Genomic DNA, 22880 nt, shown 5'->3' on the forward strand with positions numbered 1-22880 from the left:
CTCACTTTGTAGACCAGGCTGGCCTCGAACTCAGAAATCCGCCTGCCTCTGCCTCCCGAGTGCTGGGATTAAAGGCGTGCGCCACCACGCCCGGCTCAAGATCACTTTTGAATAAGTTATCTAGAACAACATTCTTTTGGGGCTTGACTTTAGTTATTAACAGATAATTTTATTAAGACAAAATAAACATTTAGAATGAAAGGCGCTTGCTAAAGAGCCATGGACCATACACGCTGTACCTGGAAAGTCTTCTAAGATGGCTGTTTCGCCACAAGATCTTTTTTCAAAGTCCTTGATTAAAACATTACAAATTTTTTTTTTGTTTTGTTTTTTTGGTTTTCTAGATAGGGTTTTTCTGTGTAGCCTTGGCTGTCCTGGAACTAACTCTGTAGACCAGGCTGGCCTCGAACTCAGAAATCCGCCTGCCTCTGCCTCCAGGGTGCTGGGATTAAAGGCATGCGCCGCCACACCCGGCTAAAAACATTATATTTTCAAAAACAATATTTACTTATTCAGTATGCTGATCGTCGTGCTCTGAATGATAAGATTCATATTTAAAATATCATAGGCGCTTCCCATGGAGTCAGACTCTACTGAAAATCTTAGGTGGCTTCACTTCTCTCTCACAGTGATCCAAAGAGGTTGCGGCTCTCACAGCATCATTTCCAAGCAGTAACTTCCCTAAGTGGTTGTAACTTACAAGTAATAAAGCCAGTGTCATAACTGACAGGTGCTCTTTGAAGCCCACATCCTGAAGATTGTACCATACTGTCTCAGATAGCCAAGAGAGGGGCACACATATAAATAACAGAAGTACCATAAGTGCTGGATTAGTTCCTTAGATACTCTGGGGAGGGAGGGTAGGAATTAAGTCATCCTCGGTCTAAATCCTAATTGCAGGGACTAAAGTTTTAAATTGGTGGTCCTCCGACTTTTAGCATATATGGGAATCACACAGAGGGCTGATGAAAGCAGACTGGTGTGGCCCACTCCTAAATTTCTGATTTACTGTGCCCGAGATGAGGTTACAGAATTTGCATTTTCCACCAAATTCACCCATGATACTGACCCATTCGTCTCATGTCAAGATCACACTTTAAGAACTTCTGCTATATTAGCTGGGGAGACGGCTCAGTGGGTAAACGGACATTTGCATGTCCCACCCTGCTCCACACACACACACCAACTCAAAGTCCGGGAAAGGAACCACTACTGCAGAACATTTCCTTGGCAATACTCGTTAAGTGGAGTGTGATGGAAGAAATTTTGCTGAGAACAATCGCTGGGTTAAAATGAAGTTTAGAAATCACACTCTTCTTCTTGGCCAGCCACGTAAAATCAAAACCAATCGTGTGAGGCTCGGTGGTGTGGTCCGGCCATGCCTTGAGAGTGGCAGGTTCTCTGGGAATTTGGGTCTAAAGAGAATGGATGCATGAGGTGAGTACACTGGAAGACAGAAGAACTGCATTCTGGTTTTACTCTACGTGGCTGTCAATCAACTGCTCCTAAAGTCGATCTCTCCTCAATTATTTCAAAAACGAAAAAGAATAAATTAACTCCCCCTTTTTGTGGTGTAAGAGTGTTCATAATAATCTGCTGAGCAGTTGGTGAAATAAAAACTACTTTGGCACACTGCAAAATAATATGCAAAGCAAATTGATCGCGTTTGATTTAGCCTTAAAATTCAACTGTTTCCTTTGAAGAAATTTAACAAGGCACACCTAATATTTAGCTATTGCAAACCTGTGTGTTTCTACCCTACAATTATGGTTATTTTGCCATTGTTTATTTAGTTTAAATTAGTGATTATTACAAGGAGGTGTTTAAACTCAACTACTCCCTTAAAAGTCAAAGGAAGAAACAGAAGGGACAGTGAGTAATTCATTTTTAAAACGTACTTTATACAGAAATAATGAACTTTTCAGTTCATGGATATTTAATCCTCCAGAGAAACAAGGGAGAAAAATATAAAGAAGATTGCATGTGTTTCCAAGCAAGGTTATGGAAGACACAGTCACAGAAAACTTAATGCAATTCCCCTTAAATGTTTAAAAATTTATGTTCTTGTTGAATTGAGTAACAGAATTCAGCTGCAGAAGTTTACCACAGGTCGTAATAAGTGAAATCTTTTTTTTTTTTTTTTTGGTACTGATTTCCATACTGGGCTCAGAAGCGCCACTTTCTACCACAGAAAGTGAACTCCGTTTGTAAATTTGAATCTGGGGGGATTTAGGTTACATAGAAAGTTCTGCTTCCATTTTTTTTTTTTTTTACTTCCTTCTAGAGCTGCAAACATTGTTTTAAAATAATTCCTCTTTTTCATTTTTTTTTCCAGCCATGAAATTAGGCTCCATTAGCTTTGTCTTCTCTTTTTATGAGGCTTTAAACCCGAAAACATTTTGAGAAGTCATAATGTCCCACTGACAAATGCATTGCCTCTGCAACATCAAAGTGCAAATACCCAAAAAGTACTGAAGATGAGATCCTTGCCTTTCATAATCAGACCAAGCTGAGAAATAATATTTTCACAATACCCAGGATTTGGTACTGAATCATTCAGTGATGGACTAGGATTTTTCTGGATGCTATCAGTTTCTGAAAGAATGATCTATGTCAATTCGTCTTCAGAAGATTCTTAAGGTTAAAAAAAAGAAAGTGTACATTAAAAGTGTGTGTATGTAAACGCAAACCCAACTTCTCCAAAGGGTCCCCAGTCAACCCCATCTCCCTTCCTTGCATCTGTGCATGCACACTGAGTCCTCCATTCTCGCTCCACTGTATGGCCCCCCTCCTCTGCAGATGTGCTCACATCAGCCATGAGGCCTCTGTCTCCACCTAATAAGTCCTGATAACAGATGACCTCAGTCTCATAGAATGAGTTTGTTCTTGCACCATTAATTTAAAAGCTCAGTGGACAGTCAGGGGGCACATAAGAACAAAACAACTTTGTTCTGTGTGCAGAGGGAGCAGGCGGTTTCAGTGTGACACCCATCTTGAACCGTACTCAAAGGCAAAAGCAGTCCAAAGTCTGAGAAATTATGCTATTGAAAATAATTAGGCACAGTGAGATGTGTTTATTGTCTATCTAGAATTTTAACTATGTTTTAATGCCCATCTGTTTCTTATATGGGGCTTTAAAAACGTACAGTTTGCAACGAGGATAAGAAAGGAAAACACACAATTAGGTGCCAGGTGGTAAGAAAAACAGTTTTTCCTTGACGGGATGAAGAGGAAAAGAAGTGAGTTTTTAACTTGTCCTTGTTGCCAGGTATTGGGGCTCCCTTTTGTGCGTTCTTATTATTCTTAACAAAAATTTGAAACTGTTCAGAAAGAAGCAAGATGGCTATTTTACTAGAGCTTGAGAGACCACAGGGCAGACAAAGCTGAAATTCTTGGCAGCTCCTGAGAGGGATGGAGAACATGGAGTCTTGTTGTTAAGAGTCAAAAATGCCTGATTCCCCAGTGGACCCGAATGGTGAGGTGGACAAGGACAAAGAATGGTGACAATGTATGGAGGAGCGTGGGAGTATTCCCAAGGGTAAGAGAGGAAAGCCCCAGGAGCAGCTGAGCCTTAACAGGATCGTTACAGAGCATCCTCTTCTCGTCTTCTATGGAGCATCTACTGATCCTGGGCTTATCTCTCTTGCGCTCTCTTCCTTACATGATGCTCGCGTAGGGATGGGCGTCCAGTCTTTCTCTGATAACTGCCTCCTTTCACACTAGTAACAGTGATGCAGGGTTTCACCCTGAGTCTCTCCTCTCCTGCCACACCCTGTTGTTCTTCTGCCACCCATTCCAACTTATTAAAAAAATCAAGTAAAATTATTCAAGATACATTTTGAAAAATTAATAGAGTCAATATTGTTAATTCCCTTGCCTTTGTTTTAATGTCTACATGCCACCTTCCCTTCACTGAGACACATGTCTATTTTGCAAACAAAGTACACCTAATATTTACTATTGATGCCCTATTGCAAACCTGTGTCTTTCTACCTTACAATTCTAGTTAATTTTTCCATGGTTCATTGTTGAACCATTCTGTAGCAATGAAACTTAGTTGTCACTTGCTTTGCTTCCGTACACAGTATGGTGAACACCTTACTATGTAAAGCCTTGGCCTTTATTATATTTTATGTATTCCTACCAGCAACTAATCAAAAGATATAACACTTTCTTATTTGAAAAGCCCATAATGCTCTATTTATAAAAACTAAAACGTTTATTAATTATAAGATAGATAAGTTATAATTTGAATTTATTTGTACTTAAGTGGAAAGAAATCTAATAAACCATCAAAATGAAACATTAGCATAGAATATGTCTAAATAATGATGCAAATGAAAGGATATGTTAATCTTAATTCAAAGAAAGAGCAAGAATGTTTTTTATATATGTTCTTTAATAAGTTTAAAACTAACTTAAAAATATACTAGCTCATCATGTTGCAAAAAAAATGTGGTTCAAATTGGTTATTTCGATTTTAAAATTATTTTCCCCAAGAAGATAATATAAAATTCAGTTAAAACCCAGGCCAACTCATAACATAGCTAAAAAAATTTAATAACAGCTCAAGTCCCAACTCCACATACTCCCATGGAACTTCACTCAAGATTCTGCTAAACTCTCAGCTCTTGGGAGAGGGATGGTGGGGCTGGACAGAAGCCCCAGAATGTCTGATCTCCCAGGAAAGGAGGAAGAGGTGGCCTAGAGCTGGGAGCAAGTGAGACAGTGCCTCAGGGATGGCTCAGTCAGGGAAACACAGGGAGGCACTTCATGACCATGTGTAGACATGTTGGCAAGTCCAGCATTCTGATATGATCAACTCTTTGAGAAATTTTTCTTAAGGTTAATATAACTTCAGGTGCAGTTGTCCCTTAATGCTCACAGAGTAAAACTATTCATGTAACAAGATTTTCCTGTACTAAACATACACAGACATTGTTATCTGACTATTACTCCCTAAATAATATACTGTAACTTCTTACATAGTATTAACATCACATGAAGTAACCTAGAGATGGTTTAAAGGATGTGGGAGGGTTTGAGTTCTACCCAAGTATATTGTGCCATCTTATATAACAGAGTTGAGCATCTACAGATTGATCCCCTCTGGGGCTCTAAAACCAGTTTCATTTGGATATTAAATGGTAGCTGCACATATAAATAGACAAAAATAGCGAGGCACATGATCAACAAAATTAAGAGCCCTCTGAGTAAGTCAAACAAGTCTGCTCCCCGTATAGCCTAAATGCACATCAAGTCTATGGGTAGAAAGGCTAACCCTACTACCAATGTCTCCCTTAATTTATATCCTCTGCTTTAATTCATTCTTAGCACAGAAAATGGACTCTCTTTGCTCTATGCAGCATATAAAAATAAAGACACACCCTGTACCTTTAGACCTAGTAACAAATATGGACGAAAACATAAATATATTAAAATTCATGAAGGATAATCTGTCAACAAACATTCAGTAAGTGCAGATTTTTTTGTGGAATTCCACAAGGGATACAGGGTGCAAGCAGGGATCTGTAAAAGTACTTGACTTTACTGTATTTTTTACAATGCTGTATACCATGGGATGCTAGGTAGAAATTAAGAAGAAAATACCTACTTATCTGTCTATCCCTGTTTGACATGCTCCCTGAATAAGAAAGTATTTGAGAAGTTTCTTAACATGAGAAAGCATTTTATTTCGTTACAAAGAAGCAAAAAGGGGTTAAAAACATGGTATGGAACCAGGAATGCGCATGGAATGTTGGGGGGTGGGGACGTTTCCCAATCTGTTCATGCTCTACATTATATTCAAGTAATAAAAATATGTTGAAAATATTAGTCAGTAAACCATGACAGAGAACAACTTCAAATGCTAGTCAGTAAGTGCCTCGCATTAATTCAGATATTAAATGTCAACGTTCCCAGGCGAATTACACGTGAAGTAATGACTATATAAAAGGGGCTTCTTGCTAGAGTAAAAAAAACTCTTGCTAGAGTGTCAACACCATCTGTCTCTCCCTTCATGTAAGGATGTAAGGCAAGACAAGAAGCACCAAGGGTCTGCACTACAATGAAGTTCATTTAAAAAAAAAAAAGGTAAACAAAACAAAAGATTTTAGCTACCACATCAGCAGCAGGCTAAATTTCACACAATTGCTGCCAAGAAGGTGTCAGAGATAATCTTTGAAATGTTGATTCTGTATGAAAGAAAAATGCCTCTGCTATGAATGCCATGTGAGGTCAGGAGGAAGTTTAACTTGAAGAGCCTAGACTGCTGTAAAGAGATCTTCCAGTAAGTAACTCCTAACCATCTTCAGTTGATTGACTGATATCCATCCTCTCATGAATTTCTGTATAAACGGTACTGGGTGTGGCTTATAGGATTGTTAGATTTTTCTGCTTTCAAACTTCTTTTTGCAAGTTGGACTTCATATCACAGTAATAAAACTTATCTCTATTTGAGCCATGAAATATGCAAAGGCTTACTTTAAGGCCTAAGAAAATTATAAGGATGGAATTTATTGATAAAGATTTGAATTAAATGCTGTCATGTAACCTTTAATAACTTATGGTAAGTCTCATAAAATAATGATTTTTCTGTCCCTCTCTTCGTAAATGGAGTGGAAAAAAATCATCAATAGTGAGTCAGGGATAGGATTTATACACAACAGAAAACCCAGAGGTCTAATGAATATATCTACACACACACAAACACACACACACACACACACACACACACACAAATCCTGGCTTGATGAATGAAATGAAGGCTAGTTTGCAATTAGGGTTCAAACACAATGGCAAGGACTCCTGGCTTCAACTATGGTTAAGTACCAAGACCTGTCTTTTCCCTTGTTTCATAAGCAACCATAAAAGTGAGTAAAACATTTTTAACTCTTGTCAGTTTCCTGAGAGAAAATAAATCTATGGGCTAAGCACCCCATCTTCTCCAGTTTTCTGTCAAGACTCTGCTGAAGTACAAATAAAAAGCCATGCCTGGCTTCTCATCATATAGGTTAGGGTCCAAGGTACCGCTGTGTCTTGCATACCCTATAACAGACACACACTTCTATGAGAATAAATCATTTTCCTGACCATTTCCTACAGTTAATGACAATAAGCTATCGTCACTGGTCCTAATAGCAATGTATCTGCTGTATTCGCTTAATTTTAAGCATTATGAAACTCATAAATATGATCTGACTATGAGATAAAAGCTGAGCGCCATCATTTTGTAACTACACCATTTTCACTTTGGGGATTTCTGGCATTAGTCACAGAACATTTTTACACCATTTACCCAGTGCCTTTCAAGTTCAGATGGTTTTTTTGTTTTTGTTTTTCTTTTTTGTTTCTTACAATCTGTGGATCACCTGGGACATGGATATTAAGAGCTGATGATTATGTCTTATTGTTTGGCTTCCATCAATGGCTCCATTTTCATTATGCTACTCATTGTGAAAATAATGACGTTTAGGAATGAGTTGCTCATGGCAGGTTTTTGTCAAAAATTAGACCATCTTGAATGATTCTTTCAACTCATTACTTAGTATCCAGGAAAGAACAAACAACCCTTCAGCAGGCTCCCAGCAGGTGCCCAGTCTACTCTAAACACAGAACTCTCAAGTGCTTGACTGGAATTTACATTCTGGTTCATGCCTTATATTTGTTAAGCAATCAATCTACTTCACAATGAGATTTGTGGACTTTTTACAAAGATCATGGGCTTTTTTTTTTTTTTTTTTAAGGATTAATGACTTTATAGTAAGTAAACTGTTCCATTGCAGGGGAAAAAAACAGATCAACAGATGTGCAAACACATGTGTACAACAACAACAAGCAGAGGGAGTGTTCCAGGGCCACCCCCTCTTACTCTTTGGTTTTTATTAAACTCCACAAACTAAAAATACCTGCTGGCCTCATAATAAGACAACTCACAGGAAAAAAATCTACTATAGGAATATGAAAATGTAACCAATAAAGTGATACACTGGTTATTAGACGATTTTTGCTAAACTAAAAGAAAGAAGCTATGAAGGAAGGGTCTCCAGGCAGAGTGGCGCAGACACTTGGCCTCGCACTGAGCTAGACACTAGCCTTTGCAGACATGTTAGTTCCTACCCCGATCACTATACATGACTACTGAACATATGGGGATGAAGCTCACCAAGGCAAATGCAGTAAAGATGGAGATCCATTTCCTGCTGACCAAAAGAAAACACACCACCTAAGGAGCTGTGCTTTAGAAAGTCATTAGAACTTACTTCCTGGTTGAGACAGTAAAATACAAACAATTCTGAGGATAATGACTTCTTATATACTAAACCAACTTCAAATACATTTTTCTAATCTAATTATTTCTTAAATTGAGGTATATATACATATATGCATATGTATATATACATATATGTATGTATGTATGTTTATGGTATCTATTTTATATACATGTATATGTGTGATAAAATTACAAATTTTAAGAATACTATTTGATGATTAACTATATTTCCTGTATCATTATACATTTCCCGTGTCATTACATGGTAACCACCATTTGGAACGTCCAGACACCCAGCTTTAACTTACTAAGTCTGCTTGCAGTCGGATGTGCTCCACAGGCAACAGTTTACTGATTTTATCCTTGTATTACATGAAGCAGAGTCACAGGGTTTGTACTCAGTGTCTTTTCCTTTATTCAACATGTCTGAAAGATCCACAGCTCACATGGCCACTAGTCTCCATAGGTCTCTCCAATTGTGCTGAATAACATTGTATTTTATGAGAATAATAAAATCTGTTTATCCATTTATAACTTGATGGGAATTTGAATAGTTTTCAGCTTGGGACTATAATATGAAACATGGTATTATGAAATCCTTGTAAAGTTGTCTTTTCTGTGAACAATGCTTTTATTTTGTTTAGTTAAGTACTAAATGATACAATAGTGTGTGTGTGTTTGTGTGTGCATGTGTCCATGCACATGTGTGCATTGAACTTACAAGAAATTATTCCACTCTTTTCTCTTGGTCAAACTATTTCACATTTGCACACCAGTTTAGCAAAGTTATGGTTATCATCCATATTCATGAACACTGATAGTTTTTTATATTTTTAATCTTAGCCAAGCTTGTAAAAATAAATCAGTACTTCCCACTTCAAAAGCAACATTGTCACTATTTAAACCTATTTTCTTTTGTAAAAATATAAATCAATAGATTAGATGAGCAGTATAAATATATATTACATATATACTCATAAAACAAACATATTTACATTTATGTCAAATTATAGAACAGGACATATGTACTGATTTTATATTTTTATGAAATTAATATTTGCTTATTGAAAACAGTTCTGTAAGAAAAGGAATAAATTGCTGGATCATAAAAATTTAAACTGCTATCTGCCTTCATTTTTATTTATTCGATTATTTATAACAGACTACTATTTTAAAAATAACACAATACATAGTTTTACTTCACCTTTTCCCACTATACTTGATAATTTATGAATATTTGTATCTTTAAAAATGTAAGTGAATCATGATTGGTAAATGTCTCTTGTTAGATACCTAAATTCTCTTCATGGAAAGCTATTGGGGATGTCTATCCACATGTGATGTCACCCTTAGGGGATTGCTGCCAAACACTTTCAAATAGCTTTAAAGCTACCATGACATTTTGAAAATTTGATACAACACTAATATATATTCATAGAGAGATGTGACTATCCAGCCGGGGGTTGCGGAGCCTCGTGTCCAGTGTTCATGGGGTCCTTCAAGAGCAGGGGCTTAAGCTTCCACCTCTGGAGAACAACCAGGGCAGCAGCAGTCACCTACAGTGCTTTGGCAACCTGTGGGCAACCCTGACCAGCTTAAACGAAGAACTCTGCCTGCTGCTGAGGCTTCGTAAGATAGTCTATGGCTCGTGGGAGATTTTCATTTCAAACATAAATGTATACTTATATACCAGCTTCCATGCATTATAGGTATGTTTGGGAAGATAGTTAAGAGTATGACATTTCCGGACATCCCTACTGTTGTTCTGCCTTCTTCCCTTTATTCAGTGTGTATCCCTTCCCATCCCTAGTTAGAGCCCTCCTACTTCCCCAACTACCAGCCTCAAACCACTTGTACTTTGCTATTCCCCTCTCCCCCTGCACTGCTTCCATTTTACTTTCCTGGTTTCTGCAGTTACTCCAGGCTATGTGCTCTCATCTAAAGATTTTGTGCTTGGAGCCTCAGATGAGGTAGAACATGCAATGTTCGTCTCTCTAGGTCTGGGTTATGTCACCCAATGTAATCTTTTCTAGTTCTACCCATTTACCTGCAAATTTCATACTTTCATATGTATGTGTGCGTGTGTGTGTGATGTATGTGTGTGTGTGTGTGTGTGTGTGTGTGTGTGTATGAAATACATTTAAAATGTGTATATATGTGTGAAATCATGGAGAAATATACATATATATGTATATTATATATATACATATACATGTATGTATGTATATAGATACCATTTCAGAAGCTATAGCAATGAATCTCACCAGCATGGCTGCCTAAACATGACCTGAACAAGGACAACACCAGCAGACATGCTAATCTGAATGGAGGGAAGTTTATGAGGCCTCAACCGTACACAACGGACTAAAGAAAACTAAGGGATGTTGAGAGCAGAAGAAATAGTTTTCCCCAGAATGAAGCACACCAATGGTTATCTGATACCAAGGGATCAGCCCTGAAAACACAATTAACGTATAAATTGAGGGGGTTGGTTTGTGTGTGTGTGTGTGTGTGTGTGTGTAAGTAACGATTAAAGAAAAAGAGGCCAGGAATTTGAAAGAGGGCGAAGGGATTAGTACATATACTTAGAACGGTTTATATGGAGGAAAGGAGAGGAGGAAATGATGTAATTATATTATAAATTCAAAATCTTTTTTAAAATATTCTTTAAAAAGATCAGAGTATATCACAGCAAACCAATTCACAGAATCCTTTCTCAACTTACAGGGGAATTTTAAGTAGCGTCATGTTATATTCAGTCACTAAATGAGCAACATGGAAGCTTTTGCTTTTTCTTTTCTTATCTTATCATTTTTTTATTTTATTTTATTTTATTTTATTTTATTTTATTTTATTTTATTTTATTTTATTTTTAGGAAACGGTATGCTTTAGCTCAACCCATCCTAGTAATAATTCTCCTGCTTCAGCCTCCCAAGTCTGCTGGTATGACAGGGGTGTGTCACCTAGCTGAAGCCAAGTTTTAAGCCTGTGACATCTGGAGTATTGATCCAAAAAACATAAAATAAAACAGAAACTACTCTACATCACTAGTTCAAAACCCTCTCTGCTCAGATTCGTCAGGAACAGGAGCTGAGTAACTCGCAGATATTTACCATGTCAATTAGCAGTACCTCCCAGCTTCTATACATTCAGAAAGTGTTGGTGATTGTGAACAAACATTGTTATACTTTTATTTCAAAGTCGGCCTTTTATCTTATGTTTGCAATTGCTCAAGCTATGCAGGAGTCTAGTTAGTCTTGAAACTGATACAGGAAAAAAAATATCCTCCCTCATTCAATTTCGGTCATCCACAAATTTCTTGATGCTCATTCACGTAATTCACACTGTCCTAAAGTCCAACAGTTTTACATTTTGAAAAAGTGTAATATGCCTTTGTTCCTTGAAGGTATATAGTTCTCTCCAACATCATAAATAATACTTCCCTCCATGGAGCCTTACTTCCATGTCTCTTCCTCCTGTTTCTAGAAATTCCTTTTCATTGCATCTACATTTGCCCTAGCCCATTCCCAACACGGATTCCCCTTCTCCCATGCCACACCCACTCTTGGGCTGCTCCCTGATATCAGTCAAGGTCATGTTGACAGTCAGTAGATATAATTCACCCCCAGAGCACAGTTCTACAGCCAGCCAGTCAATTCAACTGGAAAAAAATCTGTTAGCATGCCCAGTGCTGAAGGCATTATCAACTTTTAACTGTTTTGTTCATAGCCCTTACTGGAAGACTATTTTATATTATTCCCTCTGTGAAAACCTTTCTGACATGTCTTCTGTCATCAGTTGATGTCATGTTTGCAATTTTAGTAAATCACATGTCAGCCCGCAGCCTACTATTTGTGTCCCCTGTCAGTTTCCCTATAAGATTATGATGTAGCTATGTCCACCTAAGAAAGGAGCCATTGGGGGAAAAAAAAGGGAAGAAGGGAGACGAAGGAAAGGAAAGGACAGAGAGCTCTCCTAGGATGGTATGACACAGACTCTAGCTTTTAAAGTTTGTGATTATCAATATTTACTTTGAAACATTTAGGAGTGGGGGAAGGAGGAGGCTCTTAGACATACACTTAGCTCTTAGACAAACTAAGCTCACCTTGCTAAGAGAAATCCAAAATCTCAATACACCAGCTTAGAAAGCAACTCAGGTCCTCTGAAGCAGGTCCCTAACTGTGGAGCAATCTGAATAGTGTCATGTTTGCAAACAGGCACCACCTTAAAAGAGGAGAAATGACTTAGAATCCATAGAATAGTTTCTTCTGGCCTGGCTCCAGAAGAGGCAGGCATCTCGGCTATGCAAGTAGAAGACATGCGAACACAAGTCAGGAAATGAGAAGCAGTGTGAGCATTTAAGCACACACCGACTATGACATCAGCCTTATAAAAATGAAAATCAAAGGTGCTACATCATCTTAACAAAGCTTACTGAAGAAAAAAAAAAAACCCCACAACTTAGTGTCTGGTGAAATGTTAAGGCTCCACTTGAACACTGAAACAGAAATTTTGAGGTCATGACCTTCTCTGAAACAACAGACCTTTGGTTCACTATTCTCAAGAGGTGAAATTAGGAGTCTAAACAGAAAACTTACACTTCTGTAGAGCCAGCCAGAGAGCAACTGGTATACATCATCCGCCTAGGAGACTCCGAGGAGGGTAAAGGTATAACACAAGGGCAGATAATCTCTGAAGCCCTGGATTTCTTCCTCTAGCACCATTACTATAGCCAGTAATACCCTTTTGACCAGAGAAACCTCACTGTTTTTCACCTTTAATTTTTCTCAGAACTTTCTCAACTTGCCAAAGCCATTCTTTATCCTCAGCAGAGGCTAGTACTAATGTTGTGTGATATACATACATAAGTTCTGGACTTACAGTCAAGAGGTAAGCAAACAAAAGAGGGTAGGACAGAAGAAACTATGAATGTACACTGTGGTGGTTTGAATATATTTGGCCCAGGGAGTAGCACTCTTTGGAGGTGTGGCCTTTCAGGAGGAAGTGTGTCACAGTGGGTGTGGGCTTTAAGACTCTCATTCTAGCTGTCTAGAAGCCAGTCTTCTCCTGTTTGCCTTCACGACAAGAGGTTGAACTCTCAGCTCCTCTTACACCATGCCTGACTGGATGCTACCTACCTTGTGCCCTACCTTGATAATGGACTGAACCTCTGAGCCTGTAAGCCAGCCCTAATTAAATGCTGTCCTTATAAGAGTTGCTTTGGTCATGGTATCTGTTAGTAGTAGTAAAACCCTAACTAACACACACAACAGCAGAGAATAATGTAGATTCATATTTGAAGTACTTTCCCTTTTCCAGATATGTGTTTTACATTAATGATAGTCTTCAAAGTTTTAGTCAGAGAAAGGTTCCTCTAAAAGGAGAGTTGCATACATTATAAGCATTTGTCCATTCTTATGGCCTGTCTAAATCAAAGAACAATGACTAGTGTAATCACATAGTTGATGAAAGGTGCCTGATTATTTAAATGGATTGAATTCGTGCTCTCCATGAGCTTCTGGGGCTCTTCTGTTTTTCTAAGCCAGAGGCACCAGGCTTGTAGTAAAAATTGTTACCGGGTCCATTGCTTTAGATTCACAGTAGTTGAGGTTTTGAAGGAAAATTTGTAGTTACTTTTAAAGCAGATGATTTCTAAACCACAAACGTGGATGAAGCATATTTGGGAATGACTATAAATCGGGATATCTCAACATAAATACATAATAAATTGAACTGTGTTCTTAAGAAAATATTCTTCAAATGATTGAAAATACCATTAGGAATTCTTTAGCAACAAAATGAGCTTCAACTACAAAGTCACTACATTACACAGCTCCTATTGAGCTACTTCACTGCTCGTGGAAAGATTTAAGGTTAAGGCTAGTATGATCTGGTGACAGGCAAACCCATTTGGCCACCGACAGCCTTGTTTTCTTTCCAGGCGTTAAACTGTTATAGCTCAATGCTGGAGAGAGAATATTTATGTGACTTTAGCAGTCATGATGGGGTAAGTATATTTTCTCATTTGACCACCAATGTTTTTCCTTTAAACTATATTTGCTTTTAAAATCTGGCCTGTGTTTTCTCTCTTTGGTTCCTTTCCGTTACTCTTTTCCACATTCTTTACTTCCTGAGAGCCATGATATTACAACCTCAGTGAGAACAGTGTCAAAAGGAAAGTCTAGAGTCTGCCAAGTTTATTTTGTACAAGAAAGTAACCTGTTTGTCCATCTCTAGGTCTAGTTCTCTGTACCAAATGATACTGTCAGATTGAATGGAATGGCACGTCAGAGAAAATCCTTAACTAAAACCAGTACCTGTGCATGCATGCTTGTAGAGATGGATGTCTTGTGTCTGCCTCAATTTTTGTCTATGTCATTTTCTGACAAATTGTCGCCCAGTATATCAGGAGCTCACAAGTTTGGCTAAACTCACTGACCAAAAATACTCAGAGAATCCTCCTGCCTCTGCCTTCCCAGGGTCTAGAGAGATACCTCCATATTCACCTTCCACCTGAGTGCCAGGCATACACACTCAAGTCTTCCTGCTTTTGTAGCAAACATTTTACCAACCGAGCCTTCCCCTCAAGCCTCATTCTCTTTGAAGTGGAAAGAGCTTTTGCTTAAAAATAAATGGAAGTGACACACAAAAGCAAATGTGTCATGCCTGAGAAGCATGTTTGCAGGTGCCCCCCCAAAGAGAGCAACAGCTTACGATTGGCAGAAAGAGCACTGGGGTATGTTTTTGAATGTATCATCCATGTTCTGATTCTTATTGTCTAAATAGTTCTGGGTATAAATTATTTCTAAATAATAACACTCAGAATAAGGCAAGCTTGACCTGACCAGGGACGGTAGGACTCTATGTCAGCATTCAGATCTCTGTGACACCATGTATGTCATGTCAATCTCACTGGGGAACTCCATCATACTGGTTATCCACTAGGGACTGTCACTACAGTAAGAAATAAGTCACGTTCATTCCATGTTTAAATAATTGACGTTGCAACTTTTCCTGTAGGATTACCCGTTAGACTTCACCAGACTCCACTGCCTATGGTCTATTTGTTCAACTACATTGGCTCTTTTCATCTGAAACGTGAGATGGGGTAATGGTCTTCTCAGTCCTTTGGCTGAAAGTTTCTAAAAAAAGTCAGAGCGCCTTGCCATTGACTGAAACATTAGTACATTTCCAACATATGTATCAGGGCCTGCAAAATCATTGAGCAACTCTACTTACACATGAAGACATAAGTGGCTTAAATTTTTGAAGATGTATATAATGATTATTTCTCTGGACATTTTGGATCATGTCTTAAAAATATGTGCAGTATCAGTTTCCTATAAATGCGGACTTCATCACAATAGATACTAGATTCCACTTGCTCGATCTAAAAGCATGTAAACGTTAAGACTCAAGCAAGAACAGAAAGCATACATTTTGTTATTTGTCTAGTCGCCTGCCTTTTAGAACTGTGTCGTACTCGGGGACAGAAAGTACCCAGCATTTGGTGCCAAATTTACTTTCATAATTACTTCCCCTTTCTGTCGCTGATGTCTCATGGATATCAGAACACCAACCTGCTGATACTACTGGTTTTCAGGGGAGAAGGGAGGCTCCTCCCCCAGTGCTCATGACTAAGTCTATCTGTGTGGAAACCGACTTTTGGTTGCTTAGGAATTTGTTGGCTTACAGCTGTTTGTTCCCCTACTCTACTTGAAGCCATAATTTCTGCCTGCTTTTATATCATTATTTATCTTCAGAGTCACAGAGTGTCATGCATAAAAGGAAGTTATGATCTGAAGCATGTCTAAGAATCTTCAAGCAAAGAAAGAGTAGCAGCTCAGTGACTCGGAAAATTAGTCATTTGCTTAAACATTCTGACCAGTTTTTGTGTGGCTCATTAAATCAAAACAGCGACAAAGCTTACCAAGTTTTCTTCAGATCACAGAACTAATACATGCTTGTTATAAAAACAAAACATTTGTAACAGTATTATGTCTCAGGGAGCAAAGACACTTGGTGAAGTCGGGAGTAGAACCTGAGTTCTACTCCCAAGGACCACAAAGTGGAAGAAGACAGATTCTCACAAGCTACCCTCTGATGCCCATCTGTCCGTGCCCCCACAACATACAGTAAGGAAAAAGCAAGTTTAATTATTTTTTTAAATCTATAAGTATGTAAACTGTGCCTTCTCCTTTCCCCAGAGATTACTCATTCTGAAAGCTTGGTCTCTGTTTGTTGTTTAATTGTGTTTATGGAGTCGCATAAACATATAGATATAGAATGTCCCACTTCTCTAATATGACCCATTAGAATGTGAGATAATTTCATATTCCTCTATAATTTGATTTCTCATTCCACATTATTACCTCAGACTAGCCATTATAGTAAACCAGTATGCATGGTTTTACCTCATTGTTTTTAAGAACTCTGTGGTCTTTCATAGCATGATGTAAAATGATTTATATAACCATTGGCTGATGAACAATTAGCATTTTCCAATTGCTAGCTGTTACATTAACACATATCTCGACACATGCATTTTTTTAAATTTTTATAGGGCAGATACCTGTGTGTAGAATTCCTATCCAAAGACAGTCCACACCTCAAATTTTATGATGTATTTGTTAATCACTTTGTTGAAAGGGAACTAATAGTGTTGTTTTCCCAACAACTTCAGCTTTACTACCAACTATTTTAACAGTTGATAAGCTGGAGTGTAAAAAAGAAATCACATTTTATCGTTTGAAGTTTCATTTATATGGGACCAGTTAACATGTCCAGATATTACTTTGTTGTAGTTCTTACTGTTATACCCATCATGAATCAAGAGCCAATGAGTTGTTTTTCATATATTACTTTAAATAATTGGTTTTTTCCTTGAAGGCATATTGTTAAGCTACCTACTAAGACTGTTGATGTTGCCTTTCTGACATATAAAGTATGAGTGCTAATATTACTCCTTTGAACTATCAATTTTAATAGTCTAAAGAATATGTCAGTCATCCACACTAGCTGATACAATTGAAGTAGCAACACATTTGCAATGAAATTTTTCCAGTAAGTGTAGATTACTATCCAGGGTAATAGGAAAGAACGAGACTGGGGATCCTCTGAACTGTGAGTTGAGAAGGCATCGTCTGATAGAGCAATGTTTCTCAACCTAGTAGGTTGACGCCCCTTTGGAGGACGGGGCTTTCACAGGGTTTGCCTAAGACCTTTAGAAAACACAGATATTTACATTACAATTTATAATGTAGCAAAATTACAGTTATTAAGTAGCAACAAAATAATTTTATGGCTGGGAGTCACAACAACAGGAACTGTATTAAAAGGTTGCATCATCAAGAAGGTTGAGAATCACTCTCATAGAGGAGCAAGTACACAGGCAAGAACATAAGAAGAAGCAGACCTAGTCTTAGAACGTGGAGATTAAAGGAAGATTCTGATGAGAAGGTAAAGTCAAAGAACAGATGTTTGCCTAAGAAACAGTGAAGATTGACAGAACCTAATGGGGTCTGGGGGCTTGTAGAGGCTGACAAAGAAATAGACAAGGGACTATTACAAGGGATTACTATACTACTACAAAATTAATTTCCACATGTAAAATCTTAGAGGTATTATAAATCTAAGGGAGAAACCCACCAGCTAACAGAGAGACGACTCTAGACTGAAGGTGAGGACTTAGGAGATATTAGCATCAAAATGCCATTAAGAATCCCCAGAATGTAAGATGGTCTAGTCACATACAAAGCTGTGAAAGGTTGGAATGTGGACATAAGGGACAGTACAGTTAAGCACTAAGTGTTCTCATCAAATACAGTGTGAAGCTCACTTTTCTAAATGGCAAGACTGAGAGTTAAGTTTCTCTAAAGCGGTATTCAGAACCACTTTGAAACATCTGAGTTCTTTTTAAGAAATGCCACTGTTGAGTTAGTAATCAAGGCAAGAATTTCATATATCCAAATATCCCTAATACATCTACAGTATGTGGGGGAGGGCAGGCGGGAGTTCAGCCATTTATGTGTGAGGTTTTGGCACAGTGAATAAGAGAAGGCTAGAGAAAAGCAAATACAGAGCCCTCTGAGCAAAGAAACTGTATTTGATGTATTCTAGGGGCAAGGCAATAGAGATGTTTGTTAAAAGCATAGACACTTGGGGCCAGAGAATCACTTCAGATGAACTTGTGACTGCCTTGTCTCATATGTGGGTGCCTTCTAACAGCCTGAACACCCCTAAGCGTCTCTAGCCTCAGCCCCAGTCCCAGCCTGGTTGACTTATTTTAATTTACTTTAAAGTATAAGTTTGATTCCACTTATTCAAAAGACAAAAATTCGGGAATGCGCATACATCAATTAGAATGATGAGATGTAAAAACGCAGGGGCCCAATTTGAGGTACACTGGTTTGCAGAAACGTTGAAAGTTTACAAACGCATGACCTCACAGAAACGAAAGTAAACAGACCTCAACTAATTTTCACATCATAATTTATCTTACATCATCCAACTGGTTCTTGAAAAACCACTTCCAAGGTTAAGAAATAGTTCAGCGCTATACATCACTGAAATTCCATCCACGTTTTGCTTTCAGATCTTCTTAAAGCACTTTCTTTTGGCAATGACTAAGAAACAGAAAGCCTGACTTTACACAGATATTCTAAAGAACACACACAAAAATGCACCCAGAAATCAGTTTTGTTTAAAAAGCTTTTTAAAAAGTGCCAGGGATTTTCCAAGCGAGTAGCTGAAAACTCTTGACTCGGAAAAAAAAATATTCTCTGTATGCTGAGAACAAACTGAGGGTCCTTGATTCATGAGTAAGCAGTTTTGGTGCATAATGTATTTCAAGGATTCCTCAAATGTATCATTTACACGAGCATACATAATAATGTGAACCTGAACAATCCTGATTAAGTCCTGAGTCATGTCACATAAAAATTAAATTACTTTGTTAATTGACCTTTTAGCCAGCCCTATTTAAATGGGAAATGTGATGAAGTGAGTGTAACAAGAAAAAATAAATAAATAAACAGTGAACTTAATAGACAAGCTTCAAGGTAACAATTTCTTTTAAATCACTGTTCACATGGCACAGTCTAGTTGGCCTACTTATGGGACTATTTATAAAAATGTAATTTTCAACATCTAAAGAATCCTAGTTCAAAGATTAAGGAAAAGCTCAATCGCAAGAAATAAATGTTTTAATTTTAAAAAAAGACGCAGAGATAAAATAAACTTTTTCATATCCCATAATATAAGCAAACTGTGAACTAAAAAGCATAATTTTAAATCCCTTCATTGAAAATTGCAAAAATCCATATTGCAAAATGTTCATCAAGTCAGGATTGATGAAAATTGGCAAAGTCTACATTTTCTGTAAATGACTGTATGAAAACTGGAAAGGAAAGTTATGTGCAGCAGATTTATTCAACAGAAGAAACAGCCAATACCTTTTCCCGGTCAGTTATATGGTTGTCTGTCACTCACTATAGGCTAAATAAACAAATAAAATCCAAAGGAAGACAGCAAAGATTGAAAAAGCTCATTAGGGCTGGTGAGATGGCTCAGCGGGTAAGAGCACTGACTGCTCTTCCAGAGGTCCTGAGTTCAAATCCCAGCAACCACATGGTGGCTCACAACCACCCATAATGAGATCTGGTGCCCTCTTCTGGTCTGTCTGAAGTCAGTTACAGTGGACTTATGTATAATAATAAATAACTCTTAAAAAAAAAACAAAAAAACAAAAAAAAAAACTCATTAGGAATCAGAACAACGGTGGCCATGATAGAATTCACATAGACCTGGAAGGAGATGGAAGATGGAGACCAGAGGCCAAAGGCAAAGTTAGAAGGATGTGAAATGAGAGGAAGGGATGTAGCTATTAAGGGTAAGGTAATTTCCTGTCTGAGAAAACCCATAGAATTAACTACCCAGGATTCCCCAGGGCTCATGGAGACTGAACTAACCATCACTGAGCCTGAGCTGCAAGCATCTGACCTAGACCTTCTGCATATACGCTATGGTTGTGTAGCTTCGTCTTCTTGTGGCACCCCTAACCGTGGGAGCGGGGTGCTGTCTGTGACGGTTTCGGCTGCTTTGGGGAGCTTTTCTATCCTACTGGGTTGCCTTGGCTAACCCTCACCTGAGGGCAGATGTCTAGTCTTTTTGCCACTTGATATCTCATGTTTGGTTGAAATCCCTGGAAGGCCTGCCCTTCCGGAAGAGGAGTGGATGGAGGAGAGGTGAGGTTAAGAAGGGACAAGGAGGAGAAGAGGGAGGAGAAACTGTGGTCAGTATGTGAGCTCTCATATATGAGAGAAGATGAAAAAAAAGAGTTAAGGTCATTTCGATAAAATGGACAATCCAAAGTTTACAGTGAAATCCTTACTAATCCGGCTGTGAAGAGAGTCCTACCTGAGCGAGGAACACAGGTAACACATAAAACAAGCAAGAACAGCAGGGAACTTGGCTTCAGTCTCCAATGGCCGCACCTCTTCCCATGTGTGTCCAACATCCTGCAATTAATGACAGAAAGTCACAGTCAGGACAGACACTCTTCATTAAGGCATTAAAACAGATCACGCTAAGTATGGCTCTCAGAAAGGACCGAATGTAGAGCATGTTTTAGGCTTGTTTTCAAATAATGAGCTTAATATAGAAGGGATAGAACTTGGGTCAAAGCAAGTGTTCTAACTACATCCTTAGACTCTTAAAAGGTAGCAAGGACGAAATTGTCCCCTACATGTGAAGAGAAAGAAACTAAATGCTTCAGGAGTTAGCTAAAAATTTGGTGGGCAAGCCTAGGGACGTAAATTTGGATCTCCAGTGCCCATAAAAAGCTTAGGGACCTGAATTAGATCCCCAGGGCCCATAAAAAGGCAGGCAGCTGATAAAGCGGCCTCTTGTGAGGCTATGCCAGTGCCNGGCAAACACAGAAGTGGATGCTCACAGNCAGCTATTGGATGGAACACAGGGNCCCCAATGGAGGAGCTAGAGAAAGTACCCAAGGANCTGAAGGGGGCTGCAACCCTGTAGGTGGAACAACAATATGAACTAACCAGTATCCCCTGAGCTCGTGTCTCTAGCTGCATATGTAGCTGAAGATGGCCTAATCAGCCATCACTGGGAAGAGAGGCCCCTTGGTTTTGCAAACTTTATATGACCCAGCACAAGGGAATGCCAGGGCCAAGAAGTGGGAGTTGGTGGGTAGGGGAATGGGGTTGGGGACTTTGGGGATAGCATTTGAAATGTAAATAAAGAAAATATCTAATAAAGCAACATGGAAACTTCAAAAAATCAAACAAACAAACAAAAAAAGGCAGGCAGTTCTATAATTCCAGTGGGGAGGAAATGCAGACTGAAGGACCTTGACCTGCAAGACTGACCAAAAACTGAGGTGGACAGTGACTAAGGATGCTGACCTATGGCTTTTACAGGCGCTTGCATGTCATGAATGGACATGTACACATACCCACTGACCACATACACACATACTCAGACACACACACATGCACCTATACATATTTGCACATGCATACACACATACGTAATTTCATCCGTTTTATTTGTTACATGTACACTGTACAGGTCCAGATTTAACTCTATTTTGTGCTCCCTGTGTCTTCTGTCTCTTGACTATCTCTTGCCTGAGTCAGAATCTGTGTCTGCCCGGAGGCTGTTTTGTGAATCTATTTGTTCCTGTGTCTGTTTCCACCCCGTGTCTGATTCTGTCGGCGTATCTATGTGTGTTTGTGTGTGTGTCTGGTGTGTCTGAGAATGAGTGGTATCTGTCCCTATTGAATGGCATAGAAAGCATCACATGGGGGAAAGAATGGGATGCTTTTCAGAAGAAATCTTTAACAGAGTTTTACAAGAGATTAAGTCACTGGCCCTAACTGACCCCAACTGACCCAGCCATCAAAAACCATTGTTTATCAACTAACATCCATAAATGGTTGCTTTCAACCTCTACTGTAGATTTTAGGAAGCTGTTTTTAAGTTGTGTATTTTCTGCTTTCAGCAAATTATTGTCTTGCACTGTTCTGAGCTGGGGCACAGAGGAGTCCATAATTTAGAATTTCAGCTATACACTGGCTGAGGCTATGAAAGCTAACTACAAGCGAAAGCCAAGGCAACTAAGGAAGGTTGTTATGTCATTCTCTAAAAGGCAGGTTAAACAAACAGGCTGATACACGGTAGGATGGTACACCTGGTACATATGACCTCAAGGTGTATTTATTACTAACTCTGGCTGTGAGCTCCAGCAAAAGTTCTTAGAATATAAGGGGTATTTTCAGAATATTTCATCACCATACGTGTGGTTACAACTTCCTTACAAGACTATATATGGTAGATATTTCTTAATAAGATGAGTAAATATTCAAGTCATTCCACAAATAAAGCATCATTCATTAAGAAGTAAAACTAGAGCTGGGTGTGGTAGCACACACCTCTAATACCAGTGCTCAGGAGGCAGACACTGGTAGATTTCTGTGAGTTTAAAGCTAGGTTGTCTATGGAGTGACTTTCAGACCAGCCAGGGAACTGAAAAATCTTGTCTCAAAGAAAGGGAAAGAGAGAGAGAGAGAGAGAGAGAGAGAGAGA

The 22880-nt window shown here is 38.6% G+C and overlaps 1 protein-coding gene across 4 annotated transcripts in view; it reads right to left on the reverse strand.

Moving 5' to 3' along the window:
• Positions 1–22880, reverse strand: part of Adgrg6 (adhesion G protein-coupled receptor G6) — a 137130-nt gene that overhangs the window by 106555 nt on the left and 7695 nt on the right. For all 4 annotated transcript variants that reach the window (XM_021221270.2, XM_029533169.1, XM_029533168.1 and 1 more), the window contains exon 2: positions 20691–20791. In XM_021221270.2, the coding sequence (XP_021076929.1) occupies positions 20691–20791 (101 nt within the window). The remainder of the gene's footprint in view (positions 1–20690; positions 20792–22880) is intronic.

The sequence above is a fragment of the Mus pahari genome, chromosome 21 (assembly GCF_900095145.1).
Source record: "Mus pahari chromosome 21, PAHARI_EIJ_v1.1, whole genome shotgun sequence".
NCBI lineage: Eukaryota > Metazoa > Chordata > Mammalia > Rodentia > Muridae > Mus > Mus pahari.